This window comes from Malus sylvestris, chromosome 10, assembly GCF_916048215.2.
Source record: "Malus sylvestris chromosome 10, drMalSylv7.2, whole genome shotgun sequence".
NCBI lineage: Eukaryota > Viridiplantae > Streptophyta > Magnoliopsida > Rosales > Rosaceae > Malus > Malus sylvestris.
Window position 1 is genome coordinate 36,470,845 of NC_062269.1, and position 18,554 is coordinate 36,489,398.

General features: G+C 35.4%; 3 protein-coding genes and 1 pseudogene across 6 annotated transcripts; 2 read left to right on the plus strand and 2 right to left on the minus strand.

The window, feature by feature from the left end:
- Positions 1 to 1,228: 1,228 nt before the first annotated feature.
- LOC126584524 (pentatricopeptide repeat-containing protein At4g21065-like) lies at positions 1,229 to 1,816 on the minus strand. Its single transcript, XM_050248880.1, has one exon. It carries the CDS (start codon positions 1,814 to 1,816, stop codon positions 1,229 to 1,231), a length of 588 nt encoding a protein of 195 aa, XP_050104837.1.
- A 2,550-nt stretch (positions 1,817 to 4,366) lies between these two features.
- Positions 4,367 to 7,235, minus strand: LOC126585616 (BAG family molecular chaperone regulator 3-like). Its single transcript, XM_050250081.1, has 4 exons — positions 6,881 to 7,235; positions 6,147 to 6,403; positions 4,857 to 5,003; positions 4,367 to 4,706 (listed from the first exon to the last, which is right to left on the minus strand). The coding sequence occupies exons 1-4, from the start codon at positions 7,107 to 7,109 to the stop codon at positions 4,566 to 4,568; spliced, it is 774 nt and encodes a 257-aa protein (XP_050106038.1). The 5' UTR covers positions 7,110 to 7,235; the 3' UTR covers positions 4,367 to 4,565.
- A 2,402-nt stretch (positions 7,236 to 9,637) lies between these two features.
- On the plus strand, positions 9,638 to 12,973 carry LOC126585620 (probable mediator of RNA polymerase II transcription subunit 19b). Of its 4 annotated transcripts, none has more exons than XM_050250088.1 (6): positions 9,638 to 9,765; positions 10,126 to 10,266; positions 11,770 to 12,059; positions 12,185 to 12,385; positions 12,622 to 12,686; positions 12,804 to 12,973. In XM_050250088.1, exons 2-6 carry the CDS (start codon positions 10,236 to 10,238, stop codon positions 12,814 to 12,816), a joined length of 600 nt encoding a protein of 199 aa, XP_050106045.1. In that variant the 5' UTR covers positions 9,638 to 9,765; positions 10,126 to 10,235; the 3' UTR covers positions 12,817 to 12,973. The 4 variants fall into 4 exon arrangements, with proteins under 4 accessions (XP_050106045.1, XP_050106043.1, XP_050106046.1 ...); XM_050250086.1 differs by having other exon boundaries at positions 9,644 to 9,765; positions 10,058 to 10,266; XM_050250089.1 differs by having other exon boundaries at positions 9,644 to 9,765; positions 10,236 to 10,266.
- Positions 12,974 to 15,539: 2,566 nt separating this feature from the next.
- On the plus strand, positions 15,540 to 18,092 carry LOC126585624 (tyrosine decarboxylase-like; annotated as a pseudogene).
- Positions 18,093 to 18,554: the final 462 nt, after the last annotated feature.

An 18,554-nucleotide genomic window follows, 5' to 3' on the forward strand; every position in this document is an offset into this window, starting at 1 on the left:
TACAAAAAAAAAAGTTTTGCCCTTGAATTGGGTTAAAAAAACAAAAACATATTTTGTCCCAAAACAAAATGGCAATTACCATTGCCATACCATGCCAACCAAACTTTTGGCAATACCGAACTTCGGTATACCGAAAGTTTGGTACGGTAATGGTAATAGATTTTACCAAACCGAAAGTTTGGTACGGTAATTGGTACAAGGGTTTTGGTACGGTAACCGTACCGAACCCACCCCTACTCAAGACCCTCTCATAAATTGGACTTTATTTTTCTATTTCCGTTGCTAGAAAAAAAAAATAAGGAGAAAAAATAAAGTAATGATTTCAACGCACCTTTTTTATCATGTGGACTCCCCGTTATTCTTGACTGTCAATTTTACTTTTATTGTTCAATCTAATGGTCATGAAACTAGAAACGTGTGTTTGAGATGGGAAATGTGTGCGAAAAGCACTACTCATAAAGCCTATACCATTTTCTTATACAAATTGTTGTATCATTATTTAATATATTTTTTTTTATTACAAACGAAATTTACACTGATCTAAACTAAAAAGAGAGGGTAGAGTTTAAACTTAAAACGTAGTGTGTTGAAGATGAAGACTCCAAGCACCACTTGCATAAACTTTTCTTTTTATAGGCATTGCCAAAACAAATTTCATCAGATATAAATAGGCTATATATGCAAAAGAAAAACCATATAGGAAGAATATTAACAATTTAGCATAAACTTCATCACCAAAGGCCATTTCATACACTTCAGAGCTTTTGATAAATGAAATATGTTTATGACAATTTTTCTTTCAAAAAAGATTATTATTATTATTAATCAAAAAGAGGGGGAGTTTCGAACTCGCGATGTAGAACAAAAACATAATACCCTATCTACTAAGATATTAGACCACGTGCAAAAATAATGTCACTAGAAAGCATCCATTGTTTTCCAGGACTGATCGTTTTCCTATGCACCACAGATTGGCAGCAAATGTCTGACAAAGTCCGGGCAAAAAGCGGCCAAACTTTGCATGTCAAATGCAAATCTTCAATGGCAGCTTCATCCCTTGCCGTGCGGCTCGTGCCACACCTCTTTATCGTTCGAGGTTGACAAATATGAAACAACTTGCTGCAGATGTTACCAGTAATCTCTACAAGAACTAGAACCATCTCTAAAATGGTGAAACCGACTACGATCCCTCACAACAATCTCCCGGTCATAAACCTTCGATACGAGTTTAATTGCAAGATGACAATCTGCGCAAAACTCTCAAATTCTTCCAAATCCTAATCGGCATCCCTGGTGCAGTATTAAGGAGCATAAATGCAATTGCGATCTTTTCACTATGATAGGACAAAGCATTTTCCTTTTCCTCCTCCTCTATGTCTGCAAGAACATTTGTTGTATTAGGCACATACCCTTCCAGTTTCAACAATCGTGTGATATCTGCTAGCAGTGCGTATATCTCTTCACTTTGTGGATGAGATCTGTCACCCATAGTGAACTCACAAAAACAATTCCTCAGCTCAACAATACTGTATCCGGGAGTTTTCCTCACCCCTTCACTAAACATTGTCCTCCTCACCTTTTGAACATCTAACCAACGGCGTTCAGATGCGTAGAGATTGGATAGGAGCACATAATCCCCACTATGTCCGGGCTCTAACTCTCGAATGTGCGCTCTTGCAGTCTCTCCAAGGGCGAGCTGCCCGTGTATCGTGCACGCTCCTAATAAGGTCCTCCAAATAACAGCATTTGGCTGCACAGGCATATTCATAATGTATTCGTATGCTTCTTTTACTGAGCCTGCTTCTTTTGGGAGCATCGGATCATGTTTGTGTGAGAAAAAAAGGGATTCCTATGGCTTCAAATAATAAGTAGAACCCAACTCCTAATAATTCTATTTAGTATGTGGAGAGATTTGTGGGAGAGCTTTCGGTGAAATGCCTGATTATGACAGTTCTCGTACTGGATGAGAGTAGTTTGGTACTAAAATACAGGAAGTACCATACTTATATACTTCACTAAAAAAAATTTAGGGTTTTTTAGAAAAAGATCCTTAAAACTCTTATTTTCCAAACAAAAACCCACCTAATATTAAATATCTAAATAAAACCCAAATTTCAAATAGAGTACCATGTAGACAAATATGTAACCAATTATTATCACATATTTACAACTTATGCCACAAAAACCTAATTATGTCAATAAATATTATTACTCACCCTAATTATGATTAGTAATTAACCCATATGGAAAATTTCACCTTTCTTGTATGGTAAATATTAGGAATATATATATATATATATATATATATATATATATATATTTTACTTTAGCCATGTTCATAAACAATTATGGGCACATTTTTCATATGGAAAAAAAAAATCCTTTCTACAATCAGTTATTTTGCATCAAATAATAATATTGTTTGATAAAAACAACAAAGAACCAATTAATATTCTTTTATGTTGTAGGTAAATTATTTTACCTAGATTATTACATACATTAGGCATTTTTTTTTTTGTTATCATGTATGCTTGTTAAAAATAATTTATCTATATTTATATGTAAAATATAAGTAAATTAATTTTGAATCAAATAGCATTTATTTTGTAGGTAAATTAAAATAGTAGTTCCATTATTTTGGTAAAGTTAAACAGTACCTAAATTATTTCGTAAAAATTAAACCAAGACAAATTATCTCTATTAAAATAAAACAGTAGATATTCGAATAAAAAAAATAAAAATAAAACAGTAGCTACATTATTTTCTTATAAGATTAAACAATAGGTAAATTATATTGTAGGTACATTATGTTTGTAATATAAAAAAAAAGAAATTGAAATTTATAAACAAAAAGTAGTATATATATTATTTTTTAATCAAATTTCCTTTATTTGTAGGTGAATTATTTTCATGCATTATTATATATATTGGGTACATTTTACTACTAATATATATGTGTGCAATAATTTACCTATATTATTATACAAAATATAGATAAATTTATTTTGAAATCAAATAACATTTTTTGTTTTATAAGTAAATTATTTTGCATGTATCATTACATATATAGGGCAAATTTATTACTAATACACATGTCCAAATAATTTACGTATATTTTTTAAATATAGCTAAATTATTTTATAGTGCTCCTTCATATTTTCATTTGGTAAGAAAATGACAAGATTAAATTAAAATTGTCTAATTTTATGCAAATTTGAAAAACAATTACGAAATCTTAAGGAAAGTATAACATTATTAGTTCTTTTTTGCTTTAACATACAATTTGTTATGACATATTATTATTTTAAATATTAATGCATTTTTTCCATTAATCTCTCCTTTCAAATCTGCATAGAATTAAATGTTTACATTAAAACTGTTTTTAGGGGTATTTTAGGCATCTGTAAAATGTAAAATGTGTAAAGGCAAACAAAATTAATGAATTTGCTTATGTGGAACCTAGTCATTGGGTTTTATTCAGATAAAAAGACTATGTCGAGTTTTATGTAAATAAACTTGAGTTTCATGGGCTAAAATCATATTTTCAGAAAAATTTATGTAAGACGTTTCTTCACATTCTCACAATAGGTACCCTCACCCGATGCATTATTTATGTCACTTGAAATAAACCTCACGTCCAAAGGGATCATTACTATACTTGTAATCACAAGTCATATAAGTGAAACATTATATTCTCTCGGTCACACTCATAAAAAAATTGCTTTGGGTTAAAACCATGGCTTCATGGAGATATAACTGCATGTCCACAATACTGAGGCAAAGTAGAATATCAAAGTGCTGCGACTAGGGGTGTGTTCAAAAAATCGAAAAAAAAAAATCAGATCTAACACTGAACCAAAACCGAAAATAAAAAACTAAAAAAAAATTTGAACCGAAAAAGAAAAATCAAACCGAACCTTATTGGTTCGTTTCGATTTTGGAGGTTCGGAAACCAAATCAACCCAAATTATTTTACACTTTATGAATGTATGCCCATAATGTTTCTTTTGTGAAACTTTGTTGCCAAGTTTGAACTAAACCTAGGGCTTTTTCAAGAAGCATACTTGATTCAATTATGGAGGATATTTCATTGGAAGAGCTTCTTTATTTGTTTACTTTTTGGAAGAGCTTTCCACTTTCCCCATTTTCTTAATATTAGTCTACTAATGCAAAGCCTATTTTCTAAATTCCATATTAAAATAGATCAAGTTTTATAAAATAAAATAAAATAAAAACTGAAACCGTACCGAAACTGAACCGAACAAAATCAAACCGAAAAAACGAAAAAAAAATTGAACCGAACCTAATTGAACAGAAGTTTTAGTTCGGTTTCGGTTTTGACAAAAAACTGAACTGAACCCGCCTCTAGCTGCAACAAAACTGCATTTATCTAAACCATATATATATGTGACTGATCATTACCAACGCTTATTGGCGATGTTCATATGGAAGAAGAAGCTATAAGTACAGACAGCTCACTCGTGACTGCGCTCCGATCCCGAGCTAATTACATAAAACGAATGAGCGAAGAAGATGAAGAAAAGAGTGACGGTGATCGTGAAAGTTTAATCGAAAAACTCCCATTTAGCTGTGGTTGGAGGAGTGTCGAAAGTCTCCCACTTGGTTGTCACAACAACAGGCTTTACCTTTGCATTTGATATCTTCAGCACATCCAGACTTTCAACACATTTCTGCACCCTCTTGCCCTGGAAAAAGCAACTTCGAATTAGAGTTCCGTTTTGGATTAAAGCCTTTATAAACTACTACAATGAGTCGACACACTGACTGACCAACTGACCTAACCAACGTCTGCAGTTAAAACCTTGAATATATGATCGCTGAAGATATATTATTACCTGCAAATTCTTTTGAGCAGAAGCATCTCCTTCTGCAGAAATTTTGTCCAGCTTGATTGCTTGTCTCATTAGCATCTCAATTGGTGTGGTTATCTGAAGTTCTGGTACTTTGACACCATTTGATATGGAATTTTCAATTGCCGAGACCTGTGAAAGCGATAATTAATTAATTAATATTCATATGGTTGATTATCTAACAATTTTTCATGGTTAAACGTATGCATGCATGGGAAAAAAACATCTATGGTGCTCTAGAATATATTTGAAATTTTCAGTCGTTAGATCTTAATTTTTATGGTTTCATCAAAGATCTAACTGTTAAAAAGTTCAGAGTATCCAATACTCCAGAACACTATAGACAATCCAATATATGAATCCTTAGAGATATGCAATATAAGAAAAACTTCTAGATTCCAAGTTAAGGGACGTAAGAAACCAATCGATTAGTTTTCTCACATCCCACGAACGGAATCTAATGAATGTAAACCTTGGTATTTCTGGTAAATGAGTAACTTATAAGGTTCAAGCAAACATACCCCAATACAATGGACAGTAGTTCAACTGATTTATAATTATATATCACTAGGAAATGCACATCAAAATCAAAACCTTATACTTGTAAGAAGCTTAAACACCAAAACAATTGGCTTACAATCCCTAATTATGATCTAAAGCTTGTAATGTGATCCAAACTTCCAAACCATATTTACCAAATCAATTACATGATTCAACAACCGCACCAACCAGGGGTTCACTCACAGTTTCAACTGGGCATTCACCAAATCACCACTTAATGACTATCGTGTTTTCAAATCACCACTTAACGGAGAGAAACTTATATGAAATTGTGAGACCAACACGCTAATAAGATGGTATTTCAAGTTTATCGTGAATATTTCTAGGCTTTAATTTTCTCATGTCATTCTGTCAATAGGTTAAACTACTACTACATTAACGCATTAGTTGCATGTAAGTTTTCTACTCTGAGACCCTTACAAAGCAATTATGTTTAGATGAAGATATTTTTCAATTAGCCCAAAACACAAGTCGGTGAGTCATCAAGCCTAAGGACCCCATTAAACCCAAACTTGATGGTCAAGATTCTACACTCCAAACCCAGCTGTCTCACCCACTTTTGACCGAATCATCACACTCCACTCCAACGGCTGACCTTACTCCATACGATTTTTGTCCCAACAAAAAACAATCCAACATAAAACACACGCATTACAAAAACAACAAAAGTGAACAGGGATCAAGTGACAAAGTGGAAGTTTGCGTTTTGCTCACCTGCTCCGCGAGCTTGTCAACCTCCATGGACACGTCCAGTATGGCGCGATGTGCAGTCTGGATCTTGGCATTCCTACGCATCTCAACGGCCCTCCTCTCGATGCTCGTTGGGTCCTCCATCAGTACGACTTTTGAACGGTCTTTGACTCCGCACATGTCCAAGTACTCGCCGTTTTCTCGCTCTTTTCCTCTGAACAGCAGCCTCTGCTCGCCATGCTGTAGCCCTGCCTTCGCCGTAAGAGCCTTCTTCAACTCCCCTGTAGAGTTTGGTTTCAGTCAACTCCCTCGTCAATTTACCATTATACCCTCACGGTTCGCCACTACCCTCCACCACCAACATTGCAAGTAGAGTATTCTAATCATAATAATCTATGAAGCGGGATGCTATTGTGCCGGTATTCTAAAGTCAATTAAGCATAACAATTAGGTCAAAGTACCATCACAGTAATGCTCCACCACGGACATTGCATCTAATCAACTTTCCTTCCATATTATACGTAATGTGGTGTCATGGTGTCGTTATTACATGTCAATCACTCACAACTATGTTGACAAATTCAAAGCATAACACTGAGTGATTGACTTGGAATTCGACGACAATAACGTTATGTAATGTGTTTTGTTGCGAGAGAATGAGACAATAATTCATAATTTTCCTCCATTTTCTTGGGAGGCAGACAGAAAGCAAAAAACAAAACACAGAATACGAAACGTTAGATCAAGGTCATTTTTACCGAATGTGGACTGAGCGCTGGCCGACATCTCGTAACGGAGAGCGCCGAATGAAATCCGGAGACACAAATTCGGAGCCGGAGCGTCGGATTTCTCTCCTCTTTTCTGGACCAGCATTCCTCCGGGCCTCATTTCCCACGCAACTTCCTCGTCCCTCGACGTCGAGGACTGCGCCATATTATCACTGCTATCCCCCGCTCTGCCTTTCGCATTGGACCTCCGCTTCATCATTTTTCCGTTTGGGAAATTCGGCTGAAATTTTCGGGGAAAATGTCTCAGCCGGCGCGGGATTTTCTCTGGAAAATATCTTTCGAAGGCATGAATAATATGCGCTGTTTTCTGCCGACACTTAGAGGGTGTCGTGTGGGGTTTTATATTAGTGTGGTTTTTCGTTCGAACCCATGCGGGGAAAATACATGGGAGATTTTTTACGAATGGGAACGTGACACGTGTCTTGATATCGCTGAGCAGAGAGAGAACTTGCCGACAGTCGAAGGAAGAGAAGCGAAAACAAGGTCCACTTTTCTCGTTTACCGTTGACACGTGGGCAATGGTAATTGGTTTTCTTAATATGTGGGGCCTACGGTTTCGTTTTTCATTGGAGGGAAAGGTTTACACGTGAAGTTAAGTCGGACCAACAAATTGATGCATGTGATTTTAGGTATCATTTGGTATGCAGACGGGACATGATATGATGAGACGAAATGGAGAGGGAGTAAAGATGCCATCGGATGGAAACAAGGAGGAAGAAGAAGGAGATGAAGAGGTTATAATTTTGTGTTTCACAGATATGGAACGAGTCATTCCAGTGGGTGAGGTAGAACGAAAATTCATCCAAAATTTGTCCCATGGAACATCGCGTTCCACCCGTTTTAGGGGCACCAAACATGGGACGGAACGACTTGTCTCACTCTGTTCCGTCTCGTCCCACGTACCAAACGGTAGCTTAAGGATGGAGAAGAAAAGAGTAGGATTATCTCCCCTTCTATTCTCATCTCTTTCCCTACTCTCCTCTCACATATTATTTTTTATCTTATTGTCTTTATAAAAAAAAATCAATATAAGATGTTAACATGGCTAAACCGTAACTGTTCAAATAGGAGGGGAGGGAAGGGGAGAGAGATTAGAAAGGGAGAGAATCCTCATCCGAGAAGAAATTGTGTAAGAGGGTTGCCACTTAGTACTATGGTTTAGTAGTATTTATTTTGGGAAGTGTTGTTGGCACTCCAAAAATCTTATTCTACATTCCTCACAAGTGTATTTTTCTTTTCAAATATAGAAAGTTTGGAGTGTAGAATGAGATTTTTGGAGTGCCAATAACAATTCCCTTTATTTTTGTTTATAAGTGAGATTTTTTAAATTTGATTTTCGTTAAAGAACCACATTATTGCTAGTAGCCCATTGTGATGTTCAGCTAGTTCCACCTCTCTTTAGCGTATATAATATTGTTTCTTAAAAAAAAAACTTGTGTATGAGGGAAGATTAGAGCTGTAGGATGGAGTTTAAGTCGTTTGATCAAAGAGTAGCGAATGAGTGTTTAGTTTCAAATATGCCACAGATTGTTGCTTAGAGATTTGTATTATGAAGGGATAATTAAGGGTTAGCAACATTAGTGGCTATTCAGTACTACAGTCTAGTGATATTTCTCTTCGTTTAGAAGTGAGAGGTCTTAGGTTCGAATCCCGTGAATGGTGAATTCGATACCAAATTAGGCTGTCCATTGTGTAGTTTAACCTAACTTCTCATTTCCCCTAACGTAAAAATATGGATATACTAAAAAAAAAAAACATATTAGTGAGATAAATACAAAAATGAGTAGGCCTTTGACCAACCCTCATCTTTCTTCGTGACTCTTGGGAGGGTGGTCCGTTGATCGTGTAGCTGAAAACCATTAAATTAAGGGAGCTTTTCACTGTTCACTTTAACGAAAAATCATATTTTTACACTAAAAAGTCAATTATGGTACTATTCACTTTACCCTTTATTTTGTTCTTATCGTTAAAACTCAAAGTTTTCAAGTCATTTTCATTAGTTTTCCTTTAAATTAAATGGTGGTAGATTATGTGGAGTAACTTATTATTTGTAATATTTGATCTAATTTTTGTTTTGGAGAATGAGTAAGTGATGTAAGACAAGATATGGGTCAATTTCGACAAATAAAGAAAAATAAAATAAAACGTTTCAAATTCTTACAAAGAAAAATTAAAGTTGGAAAATATCAGATTCAATTGATATGACAATAGAAAAGCCAACAAAAAATATTCTGGTGTTACAATTGAGCGTATAATATGTCAATTTTAAAGAGAATCGCAAGGCTAATGGTACCATAAGCCCTTCGTGTTCAAGGACGAAAAAGATAGTTTAGCCTTCAAAAATGCAGTTTTAATTTCTGAAATAAACCTTTAAATTTTATTCCGATTAAAGTCGTTTTAATTACCAAAGCTTTTGAGTTGTACCAAGCTGATGTAAATGACTTATTTAAGTCATGACTGTTATTTTATATAGAATCTCTATAAATCAATTAAACTCTATAAAAATCCATGAATTTATAAATTCATTAAAGTCTCTCAAATTATCAATTGAATACATCCCTTAGTTTGTATGCAAAAACTAATCCTTTTGGATATTGAAATTTATCGGATTTGAAGTTTGTGTCCAAAAAGAATATAATCTTATGGGCTTTTAGCCCAAGAAGTAAATAATAAGCCCATGTACAGCAGCGGCCCAATATCTCAACAGGTTTTCGTAGGTCAAAACATCAAACCTAATATAACTTTCCCTCTCTGTCCCTAATCAACGATTGCCGGCGATCAGCGCCCCCGCACCGCCGATCTCCAACGGTCATTTCTCCACCGTTTGCTGTTTCTCCACGACACGTCGTTTTCAGGTCTCTCTCTCTGCTGGAAACTTCGATTTACGACTGCCATAATGTTGCACAAGAACATATTGAACTCCAATCCAGCAGTAATTTGTGTTTGTTAATTTATTTTTTGTTTCACAAGAAGCATGCGACGTGGTTTTTTTTGTTTTGAAGTTTTGGTTCCTTTAGATTTATTAGTTTTTTTTTTTAATTTATTTTTTTCTTGGTAACGTATGTATTGGGTTTTGCTCGATTTCTTCAGATATAATTCATTAGCTTCAGGATGAAACATTGACCTTGTTTTGCTTGATTTTTGAAGAATTTGATTTTTGGGTTTTGCGTTTTACGCATTGGTTTCGTGTTTCGTTCGGTGTATTCGATCGACAGGCCTCGGATAAAAGCTTGATAGCTGCTGAATTCACCTTCTTTTTGGTTAAATTTTGGGACTTGGTAGAGGAAGTTGACTGGAACTTTGATGTGTCTGTGTCACTAAACAGATGGATCTTGAAGCCAAGAGGTTTGGAAGTGGTAAGAAGAAGCTTAGACAATGAGAGGTTTTAAGTTTATCGATTGTTTCCGCTACTTATGTGTTTGATTGCTTTGAAGAGGTTATATTATTGAGGCATGATATCTGATTTTTCACACAGAGATGATAAGTTTTGTTCCAAGTTTTAACTTTTAAACCATGTTTGTGTTCGTGTGGTGTTTATGTTGTCTTTTGGATGCACAAACGTTATATCTTTGGCATACCCATTGGCGCAGATATATTTTAAACCATGTTTTCTCAACATGATGTCTTGGATAATAATTTCTCACTTCACATTGTGGTAGAGCCTGTATTGGTCTCCGTATGCGGTGCATTTTCTGCATGCTGAAGGGTTTAGAGTCTTTAGACTGTCTATTATATGTATTTTTTTTGTTATTCATGTGGAGGACTTGTTTGCACTTAGTGTATATGTATTCACTATTCAGAGCTTCACGTCTGAAGAGTAGAACGTGAAGTTTAAACGCAGTGATATAGCAATCAGAGCTTTCTTCAACCCATTTGATCCTGAAATGGTCACTAGGGAGAGTCCTGAGATGGTCACCACTCAAACATATAAAAACTACGTGCTAATTCTCTTACAGCAATTTCTGTTCAATAATTTGTATATAATGATTCATACATTTGTAGACACAAATATAAAATAGGTGTCTCTCTGATTTTGACTCCCAATTTGAGAAATAATTCTCTTATAAAAGATATTCGAGATTTAGAATGCTGTTCATTTGCATTGAACAATTTTCGTGTTTCCTAGTTCCTTTGCACACGCGCGCGCGCACCCACACGCACGCGCATGCACAATTAATATTTCAGTGTAAAACATGCACACACATACCCACTAAGATTTCGCTTGTTTTCTTTCTTTTTTTCTAGATATTTTTTTTTTTTCTAATTGTTGTGCGAGAAACCATCTCTGTGCAGATTCATGGTACTTGACTCTGTGTCATAGACTAATCTTTTTGTGATGGAATTTTTTGTATTTGTGAATTCTCGTTTGGGAATTGTTATTTGCACTCCACAAATTTCATTTTGCACTCCTCGCAAGTGTATTTTTCTTTCTAAATATAGAAAGTTTGTAGTGCAAAATGAGAATTTTGGAGTGCCAATAACAAATCCCTTCTCGTTTATACAGATATCACTGGTAAATAGCTGGCATTAGAATTTCTCTTTCTTACCATTATGAATGATTTTCGGGTACTTTGTAAAGAAGTGCAAATGCTTCATCCGCAATTAGTTTCTTCATCTATGTTTTGATATGTAGTAGTTTAAGCTCTGTGCAGTTCTAGAGTTTGATTGGTGTGCTTCTTGGCAACTTTTAAATCTAGCAACCTTTGGGTTTTAGTGTTTTCTTGTTCTGCAAATAATATGCTTTCTCTGAATGATATGGTATTTAGTGTGTTCTTGTTCTCTGAATTATATGATTTCGATTTGCAAAGTAAATTATCATAGCAATCTAGGTGCTTTCTTAAATGTTAAATGATTATCAGGGCCTCGGGAACTTGGCGGTGCTGCTGATCTCATAAATCATTATAAGCTTTGTCGTCATCATGAATTCTTTTGCAAGAGATCACTGCCCTTGTCAATATCAGAGACTCATTATCTACATAATGTGGTGGGAGACACATCAATCAGGAAGGGGGAAGGGATGGAATTAGATCAGCTTGTTCAGAACAACCTTTGTACGAGAGAAAAAAGTGGACATATACATCCTTTTGATTTGGGTATACTTCATGAAGCTTTTCCATTAAGGGAAACAACTCGTGTTAAATTGCCTTCTGTAAGTCATTTCCTACATACGTGTTTGCTTAGTTGGTCAGTCATTTTCTTTTTCAAGGGGGGTAGAGGGTTTGTTTGGTCGTGTAAATTCTGATATATAAAGCCATTTTTGAATGGTTTTAACAGGCAGAGAAGGGGATCCGTACCTCGGGGAAGTCAAAAAGTGAGGTTGATAAAAAGGAGAGGAAGCATAAAAAGCACAGAGACAAGGATACAGATCACAAGAAACACAGAAACCGTCAAAAGGACAACAATGGCGATGCTGGTCTGAACAAGAATACCGCTCATGGCTTGACAACTGAGCAGTTGAAGGAACAAAAAGATAGGGTAAGAACTTGACAGCCGGATTCCATGGTCCGATTTTTTACCCTTCGCTAATATGACAGCACCGGAGATAGTTGGTCATCTAACCTTGTACGAGCTGTGTTAATTTGGCATTTCGAATTTGATGGATATACCCGATTCATTTTTTAACATGAAAAGTAAAGAAAAGGAAGTCTATTGAATTCCACATCTCCTTTGGATCTACATTTCTGATCCCTATTTTTTTTATCTCTGGACAGTCCATCCAGAAGAGGAGGCTTGCTGGTTTTGAAGATCCTCCCGTCTCCGGACATAAAAAAGCCAGGTAACAGTTGCTTCTGTACCCTTCCTTTCGCGAGTCGTGTTTTCGGCATACTTTTTTTTTTCCCCTTTCCATTTACTTAATTCTGACTGGCTTCTCTTTCAACTTTGTCATCCTCAGAATCAAACGCTGAAACACGTTGCGGATTTTAAACTAGCAAAAGTATTCTGGACCGTGTTCATCATGAATCGCATGTTACAGACTCACATTGTCAATTGACAAAATGACAGAAAATGCAACACCCAAAACATTATTGTTTAATTTATTTTTTCCTATCTTGCTTTGTTTAATTTCAAGTTCGTAATTTTTCTTGTGGTAGCAATCTTGTTAGTCCTCGTTCGGTATAGAAGATTGGATTGGAATGAATAGCGCTCTAAATTCAAAGCATGTTGAAGGTCAAGGAGAATAGTTTTTTGTTAGGAAAACTAATTAAAAAGACCTCAAAACGTTCAATTTGAATCAAAAGTCTCTAATAGCATGTAAATCCGTCACTTAGGATTACGGTTTAGTAATATTCTTGTTTATTAGTAAATGAGAGGTTAAATACTCATTCTTGTCAAAGACGAATTTGAATCAAATTATTGTTATTAAGACTAAGTTCACCAATTCCCTTTTAGTTTAGATAATATCATTTGTTAAAAAAACAAAATAATAATAACACGCGCCCTTCACTCTGCCCCCCTGCCATTACCCGTGACTCTCTCCCTCCCCCACCCCGGGTCCCAATCTCTGGGTGTACTTTCTGTCAACTATATCAACTTTTTGTTCATATACATAGTTGCCATCACAGTTCACGTCACGTGTTATATGTCAAGGGTGGTGCATTTCCTCTCAAAATGTAAACAAATTAATTAAACTTAAGTTTCAAACAATACTGGCACTATTTAGAAATGGAGAACACTTTCATAAAATAGTAATATGGTTTCAAGAAATGTTGACCACCGTTTTTAGAAATAGAGACCATTGAGTGACGCTGTCTAAAAATGATGACCATTGTTGCTAGAAATAATGTCATTGTCTAGAAATTGTAACAGTAACAGTAACCACTATTTTCTAGAAATAGTGATACCGTTTCTAGAAGTAATTTTGAGAATGAATTCCACGTTGATGAGAGGAGAGACATTGCATGTACTTATAAATAATTGGACTACTCCTTATATTGTAATTTGGTTTTATGGTGGAACCCAACTTCTTTATGGTATTAGAGCATGTTGTCATCCCACATGTGAAGCCCAACGGGCATATATGCTTCACGTCACCCGAGTTGTGTTGTCTACGTGTTACGCTTGAAAATTCGCCACACGTGAGAAGAGTGTTGAGAATGAATCACGCATTGACGAAAGGAGGGACCGTGCATGTGCTTATAAGTAGTTAAGTTACTCTCCATATTGCCAATTGATATTATGGTGGAGTCTCAACTTTTTTCAAATAGTATATCTTCATTTTTTTATTGTAATATTATTACTTAGCTTGTCCTAAATGATGCAAGGTTGTATTATAACTCAGATGACAGACATAAACACAAAAAAAATTGCCCAAACTAAAGTGTTGTTTCCAAATTAAAGTGAGCTCTGTTTATAAAATTACTGTTTTCAAATTAAGGTTTGTTCTAAATGATGAATAATTGCATTATTTAATTATTATTTTTTAAATGTCTGTTGATAACAATTTTGTTATTTTTTAGTATGTGATTAATAAATCATGTTATTATGTCGTGGCAAAAATGTGATAACACACCAAATTAAATACTACGTAGAATAAAAAACTGATAATAAAAAGGTGAGTGGAAATGGTACAGTTTTTTTTTTTTTAATACATTGATATTTTTACACTAAGAGAATGGGGAATTTGACTAAGTTATACAATGGGCAACTTAATTTGGTATCGAATTCATCATCCACGATATTCAAACCTAAAACCTCTCATTTTCAAATGAAGTTGAATATTACCTAACTGTAATACTGAGTAACGAAAATGGTAAGGTTCAGTTTTTGCTTTTTTCTTATTTAATTATACTATGGCCCTATGAGAATTTGTGCCTGGGAACAAAATTACTTGTCAAGTGGAAATGACGTTGTGGACAGGGGAGAGTGAGGAGAGGAAAGGAGAATCAATCAATCAATCAATTTTCTTTGTGGGGATCTGATGATCAATTTATCGTGTCCATTTATCGTATATCGTGTAATTAGTTTTCGTTAGATATTATTTATATTCAATTTTAAATTAAAAATTTTAAATAATTTCTAACCGTACGATGTATAATAAATAGACACAATTGATTGATCCTTTATATCCTCACAAAGAGGATCCTTTTGCAAGAGGAAAGATATAAAAAAAAGGGGGGGGGGGGAAGCAGGAAAGAGAGAAGAGGAAATGACGCGTGTTTTAAGATTTAGGTTTATTTGTGTACTTTTGTCGTTTTAATTAAAATTCAAGTTTTTTTTAATTAAATAAAGTTCTTAGGTGATTTATAATTAAGAAAAATATTGAAGAAGCCTTCATTATTTTAAGAGGATTAGTAGGGGGTTAGACATAAAAAGCCGAATGAAACTACAATGGCTAGTACGCTACAAGGACTATTTGTGTTATTTGGCCTAAATTTTATAAACAAACAAGTAACCAAATAATATTTATTGTTCAAATTTGATGTATGTAGCGCTACTAAATAAATGAATCAATTGTAAATCAACATATTGAGCTCTAACCTTGCAAGAGGTGATATGTCATTACTTGGATTCTATTCGAATAGTGGAGAGAGATCCAAACGTGTGCATTTGAGCGCAAGCACGTATGGGAATTCCACACCAAACTCCTATATAAGCTTGCCTTACGCACTCTTCTCAAGTGCAACTCAACTCATCAACATCCACTCCAACCCTTCTTCCAATTTCCAAATGGGTATCCTCAATTCACAAGAAAACAATTCTCCCAACGTATCCACAAACCCTCTAGATCATGAGGAGTTCAGGAGAGAAGGCCACTTGGTCATAGACTTCATTGCAGATTATTACAAATCCATAGAGAAATACCCAGTTCTAAGCCAAGTCCAACCAGGCTACCTCAAAAAACGCATGCCGGATTCCGCCCCATACAACCCTGAACCCCTTGAAACCATCCTCCAAGATGTTCATGACCATATTGTCCCTGGCATAACACATTGGCAAAGCCCTAACTACTTTGCCTACTTCCCTTCCAGTGGTAGCATCGCGGGGTTCCTTGGAGAAATGCTTAGCTCCGGATTCAATATTGTGGGATTCAACTGGATGTCGTCGCCAGCTGCAACTGAGCTTGAAAGCATAGTCATGGATTGGTTTGGAAATATGCTCGAACTTCCCAAGTCTTTCCTTTTTTCCGGCAATGGTGGTGGTGTGATACAAGGGACTACTTGTGAGGCCCTTGTTTGTGCAATGGTAGCTGCCAGGGATCAAAAGCTACGCAAACTTGGTAGAGAAAACATTGGGAAGCTAGTTGTGTATGGATCCGATCAAACACATAGCGCACTTCAAAAAGCTTCCCAAATTGTTGGAATTCACCCTGCGAATTTTCGTACCATAGAGACAACGAGATCTACATCATTTGCGCTCTCACCCGAGTCTCTAAAAGTGACCATGCATTCAGACATAGAAGCTGGGCTTGTCCCATTGTTTCTATGTGCCACAATGGGAACAACCGCGACTGCTACTGTTGATCCATTGGGGCTAGGGCCGGTCTAAAGGTTTTTGAGGCCCGGGGCGACGTAAAAAAAAGTGCCCTAACTTTATGTAAAAAAATTATTTATTTTCACACTTAAGATATCGAAAAAATTATACTTAGAAAAACACTTCAAACTCAATAATTTAGAAACACAGAAAGACTAATTTATTTTGTATTGAGAGAGGGAAACAAAAAAACTTCGGGCTTACAAGTAGATAGATGATGAGTTTTGTTTTCCATTTGAACTTTGAATGTGTTTTTGAATAAATCGTGAGGTGTTTTTTTCTTATTTACTAACCTTGTCAATATGGGACTTAAAAATAATGATGTTTTCGAGTCTTTAATTGATATGTATTATTAATGAATGGGCACTAAATTAAACATTTTGATGACACGTCATATAATTTGCAAATTTGGTCTACGTATTATTCTTTGTTGAAGATTAGACTTGAATTAAAACGAATATTTAAAAATAACAACCCACATAGCTACTAGATAGTAACTAAAAATAAATTACCAACCAAACAAAAATTTGTAAAAATTGAAAAGAATAAACATGCACATAGCATTTCGAACTTAGGACCTCTTGTTAATTTTAAACAACAAAAATCATTGTTTCTAATTAAACTTCTTGATCCTTTAACCAAATTTTCTAAATTTATACTCTTATAAAAAGAAATTTGTAAAAAAAAGGAAAGTAAATAAGCACACATGGTGTTTTGAACCCAAGACCTCCTTATTACTTTCAAATGACAAACCACCACTTCTAGTTAAATTTCTGTGTCTTTGAATCAAATTTTATAAATTTATACTCTTATAAAAACATATATAAATATACCGTCCTAATAATTTTGGTGCCCCTAATTTTTTTGGGCCCTGGACGGTCGCCCCTCCTGCACTGGGCCTGGGCCGGCCCTGATTGGGGCCACTCTGCAGCGTAGCAGGAGATTATGGCATATGGGTTCATGTGGACGCGGCATATGCCGGGAGTGCTTGCATTTGTCCTGAGTTTCGACATTTCCTTGATGGCGTCGAGGGTGCAGATTCATTTAGTCTGAACGCGCACAAATGGTTCTTCACCACTCTCGACTGTTGCTGCCTTTGGGTTAAGAATCCCAACGCGTTGGTAAGTTCACTCTCAACGTATCCTGAGTTTTTAAGGAACAAGGCCACGGAATCGAAGCAGGTGGTGGACTACAAAGACTGGCAACTAGCCTTGAGCCGAAGGTTTCGGTCCATGAAGCTGTGGCTTGTGCTTAGAAGCTATGGGGTGGCTAACCTTAGAAACTTTCTTAGAAGTCACGTAGAAATGGCCAAGATTTTTGAAGGGCTTGTGGGGATGGATAAAAGGGTTGAGATTGTGGCTCCTAGGAATTTCTCCTTGGTCTGTTTTAGGGTTTCGCCGGCTGCGATTAACGACAAGGCTTCAAGTGATCAGAATGATAAGAGAGATTATTGCTGTGATGCTAATGGTGATGAATATAGTGTAATTATCAACGAGGTGAATCGCAAGTTGCTGGAGTCCATCAATGGGTCAGGTCATGTGTACATGACTCATGGTGTGGTTGGAGGTTTGTACATGTTACGTTTTGCAGTTGGTGCAACTTTGACTGAGGAACACCACATTGCCTTGGCTTGGAAGGTGGTGCAAGAGCATGCAGATCAAATCCTTATCATGTATTGAGTCCATTGATGAAAACTAATAAGGGAGACCACATTTTTACCATATCATGTGACAAGGGATGTATAAAATATCATGTCGTCAATTAATGAATTTAGAAAACTAGATTTTAGTCCCTAGACTCTATTAAATGTCAACATATGTATTCAATGTTTCTCTTTTTTATTTATAATTTTATGGTGTTTATAAATTAAATTTTATGAAGATATTATAAATTTCAATTCCCATTATTGTGAGTATCTTATATAAGAAAATATTTTCGTAGAGATTTTTTGGTACACTTATGTTTTTACATATTTTCTTATATGCCACTAATTCATTACAATATATTTAGGTACGAACATTTCGGTACACTGGGTTAGTATAATATGTTTAGGTACAAACATTTAGGTACAACAGTTTAGTATAATATATTTTGGTATCGACATTTTAGTACACTAGTTTAGTATCATATAATTAGGTATGGAATTTTCGGTACACTTATATTTTTGCATATT

Bases quoted from the DNA above. Each gene is read 5' to 3' on its own strand.
- LOC126584524 (XM_050248880.1), bottom strand. From the start codon at position 1,816: ATGCTCCCAAAAGAAGCAGGCTCAGTAAAAGAAGCATACGAATACATT.
- LOC126585620 (XM_050250088.1), top strand. From the start codon at position 10,236: ATGGATCTTGAAGCCAAGAGGTTTGGAAGTG. The intron at 12,060-12,184 runs GTAAGTCATTTC...TGGTTTTAACAG, and splicing joins CTCGTGTTAAATTGCCTTCT to GCAGAGAAGGGGATCCGTAC. The intron at 12,386-12,621 runs GTAAGAACTTGA...ATCTCTGGACAG, and splicing joins TGAAGGAACAAAAAGATAGG to TCCATCCAGAAGAGGAGGCT.
- LOC126585616 (XM_050250081.1), bottom strand. From the start codon at position 7,109: ATGATGAAGCGGAGGTCCAATGCGAAAGGCAGAGCGGGGGATAGCAGT. The intron at 5,004-6,146 runs GTGAGCAAAACG...TCGCTTTCACAG, and splicing joins TTGACAAGCTCGCGGAGCAG to GTCTCGGCAATTGAAAATTC. The intron at 4,707-4,856 runs GTAATAATATAT...TGCTTTTTCCAG, and splicing joins CTGCTCAAAAGAATTTGCAG to GGCAAGAGGGTGCAGAAATG.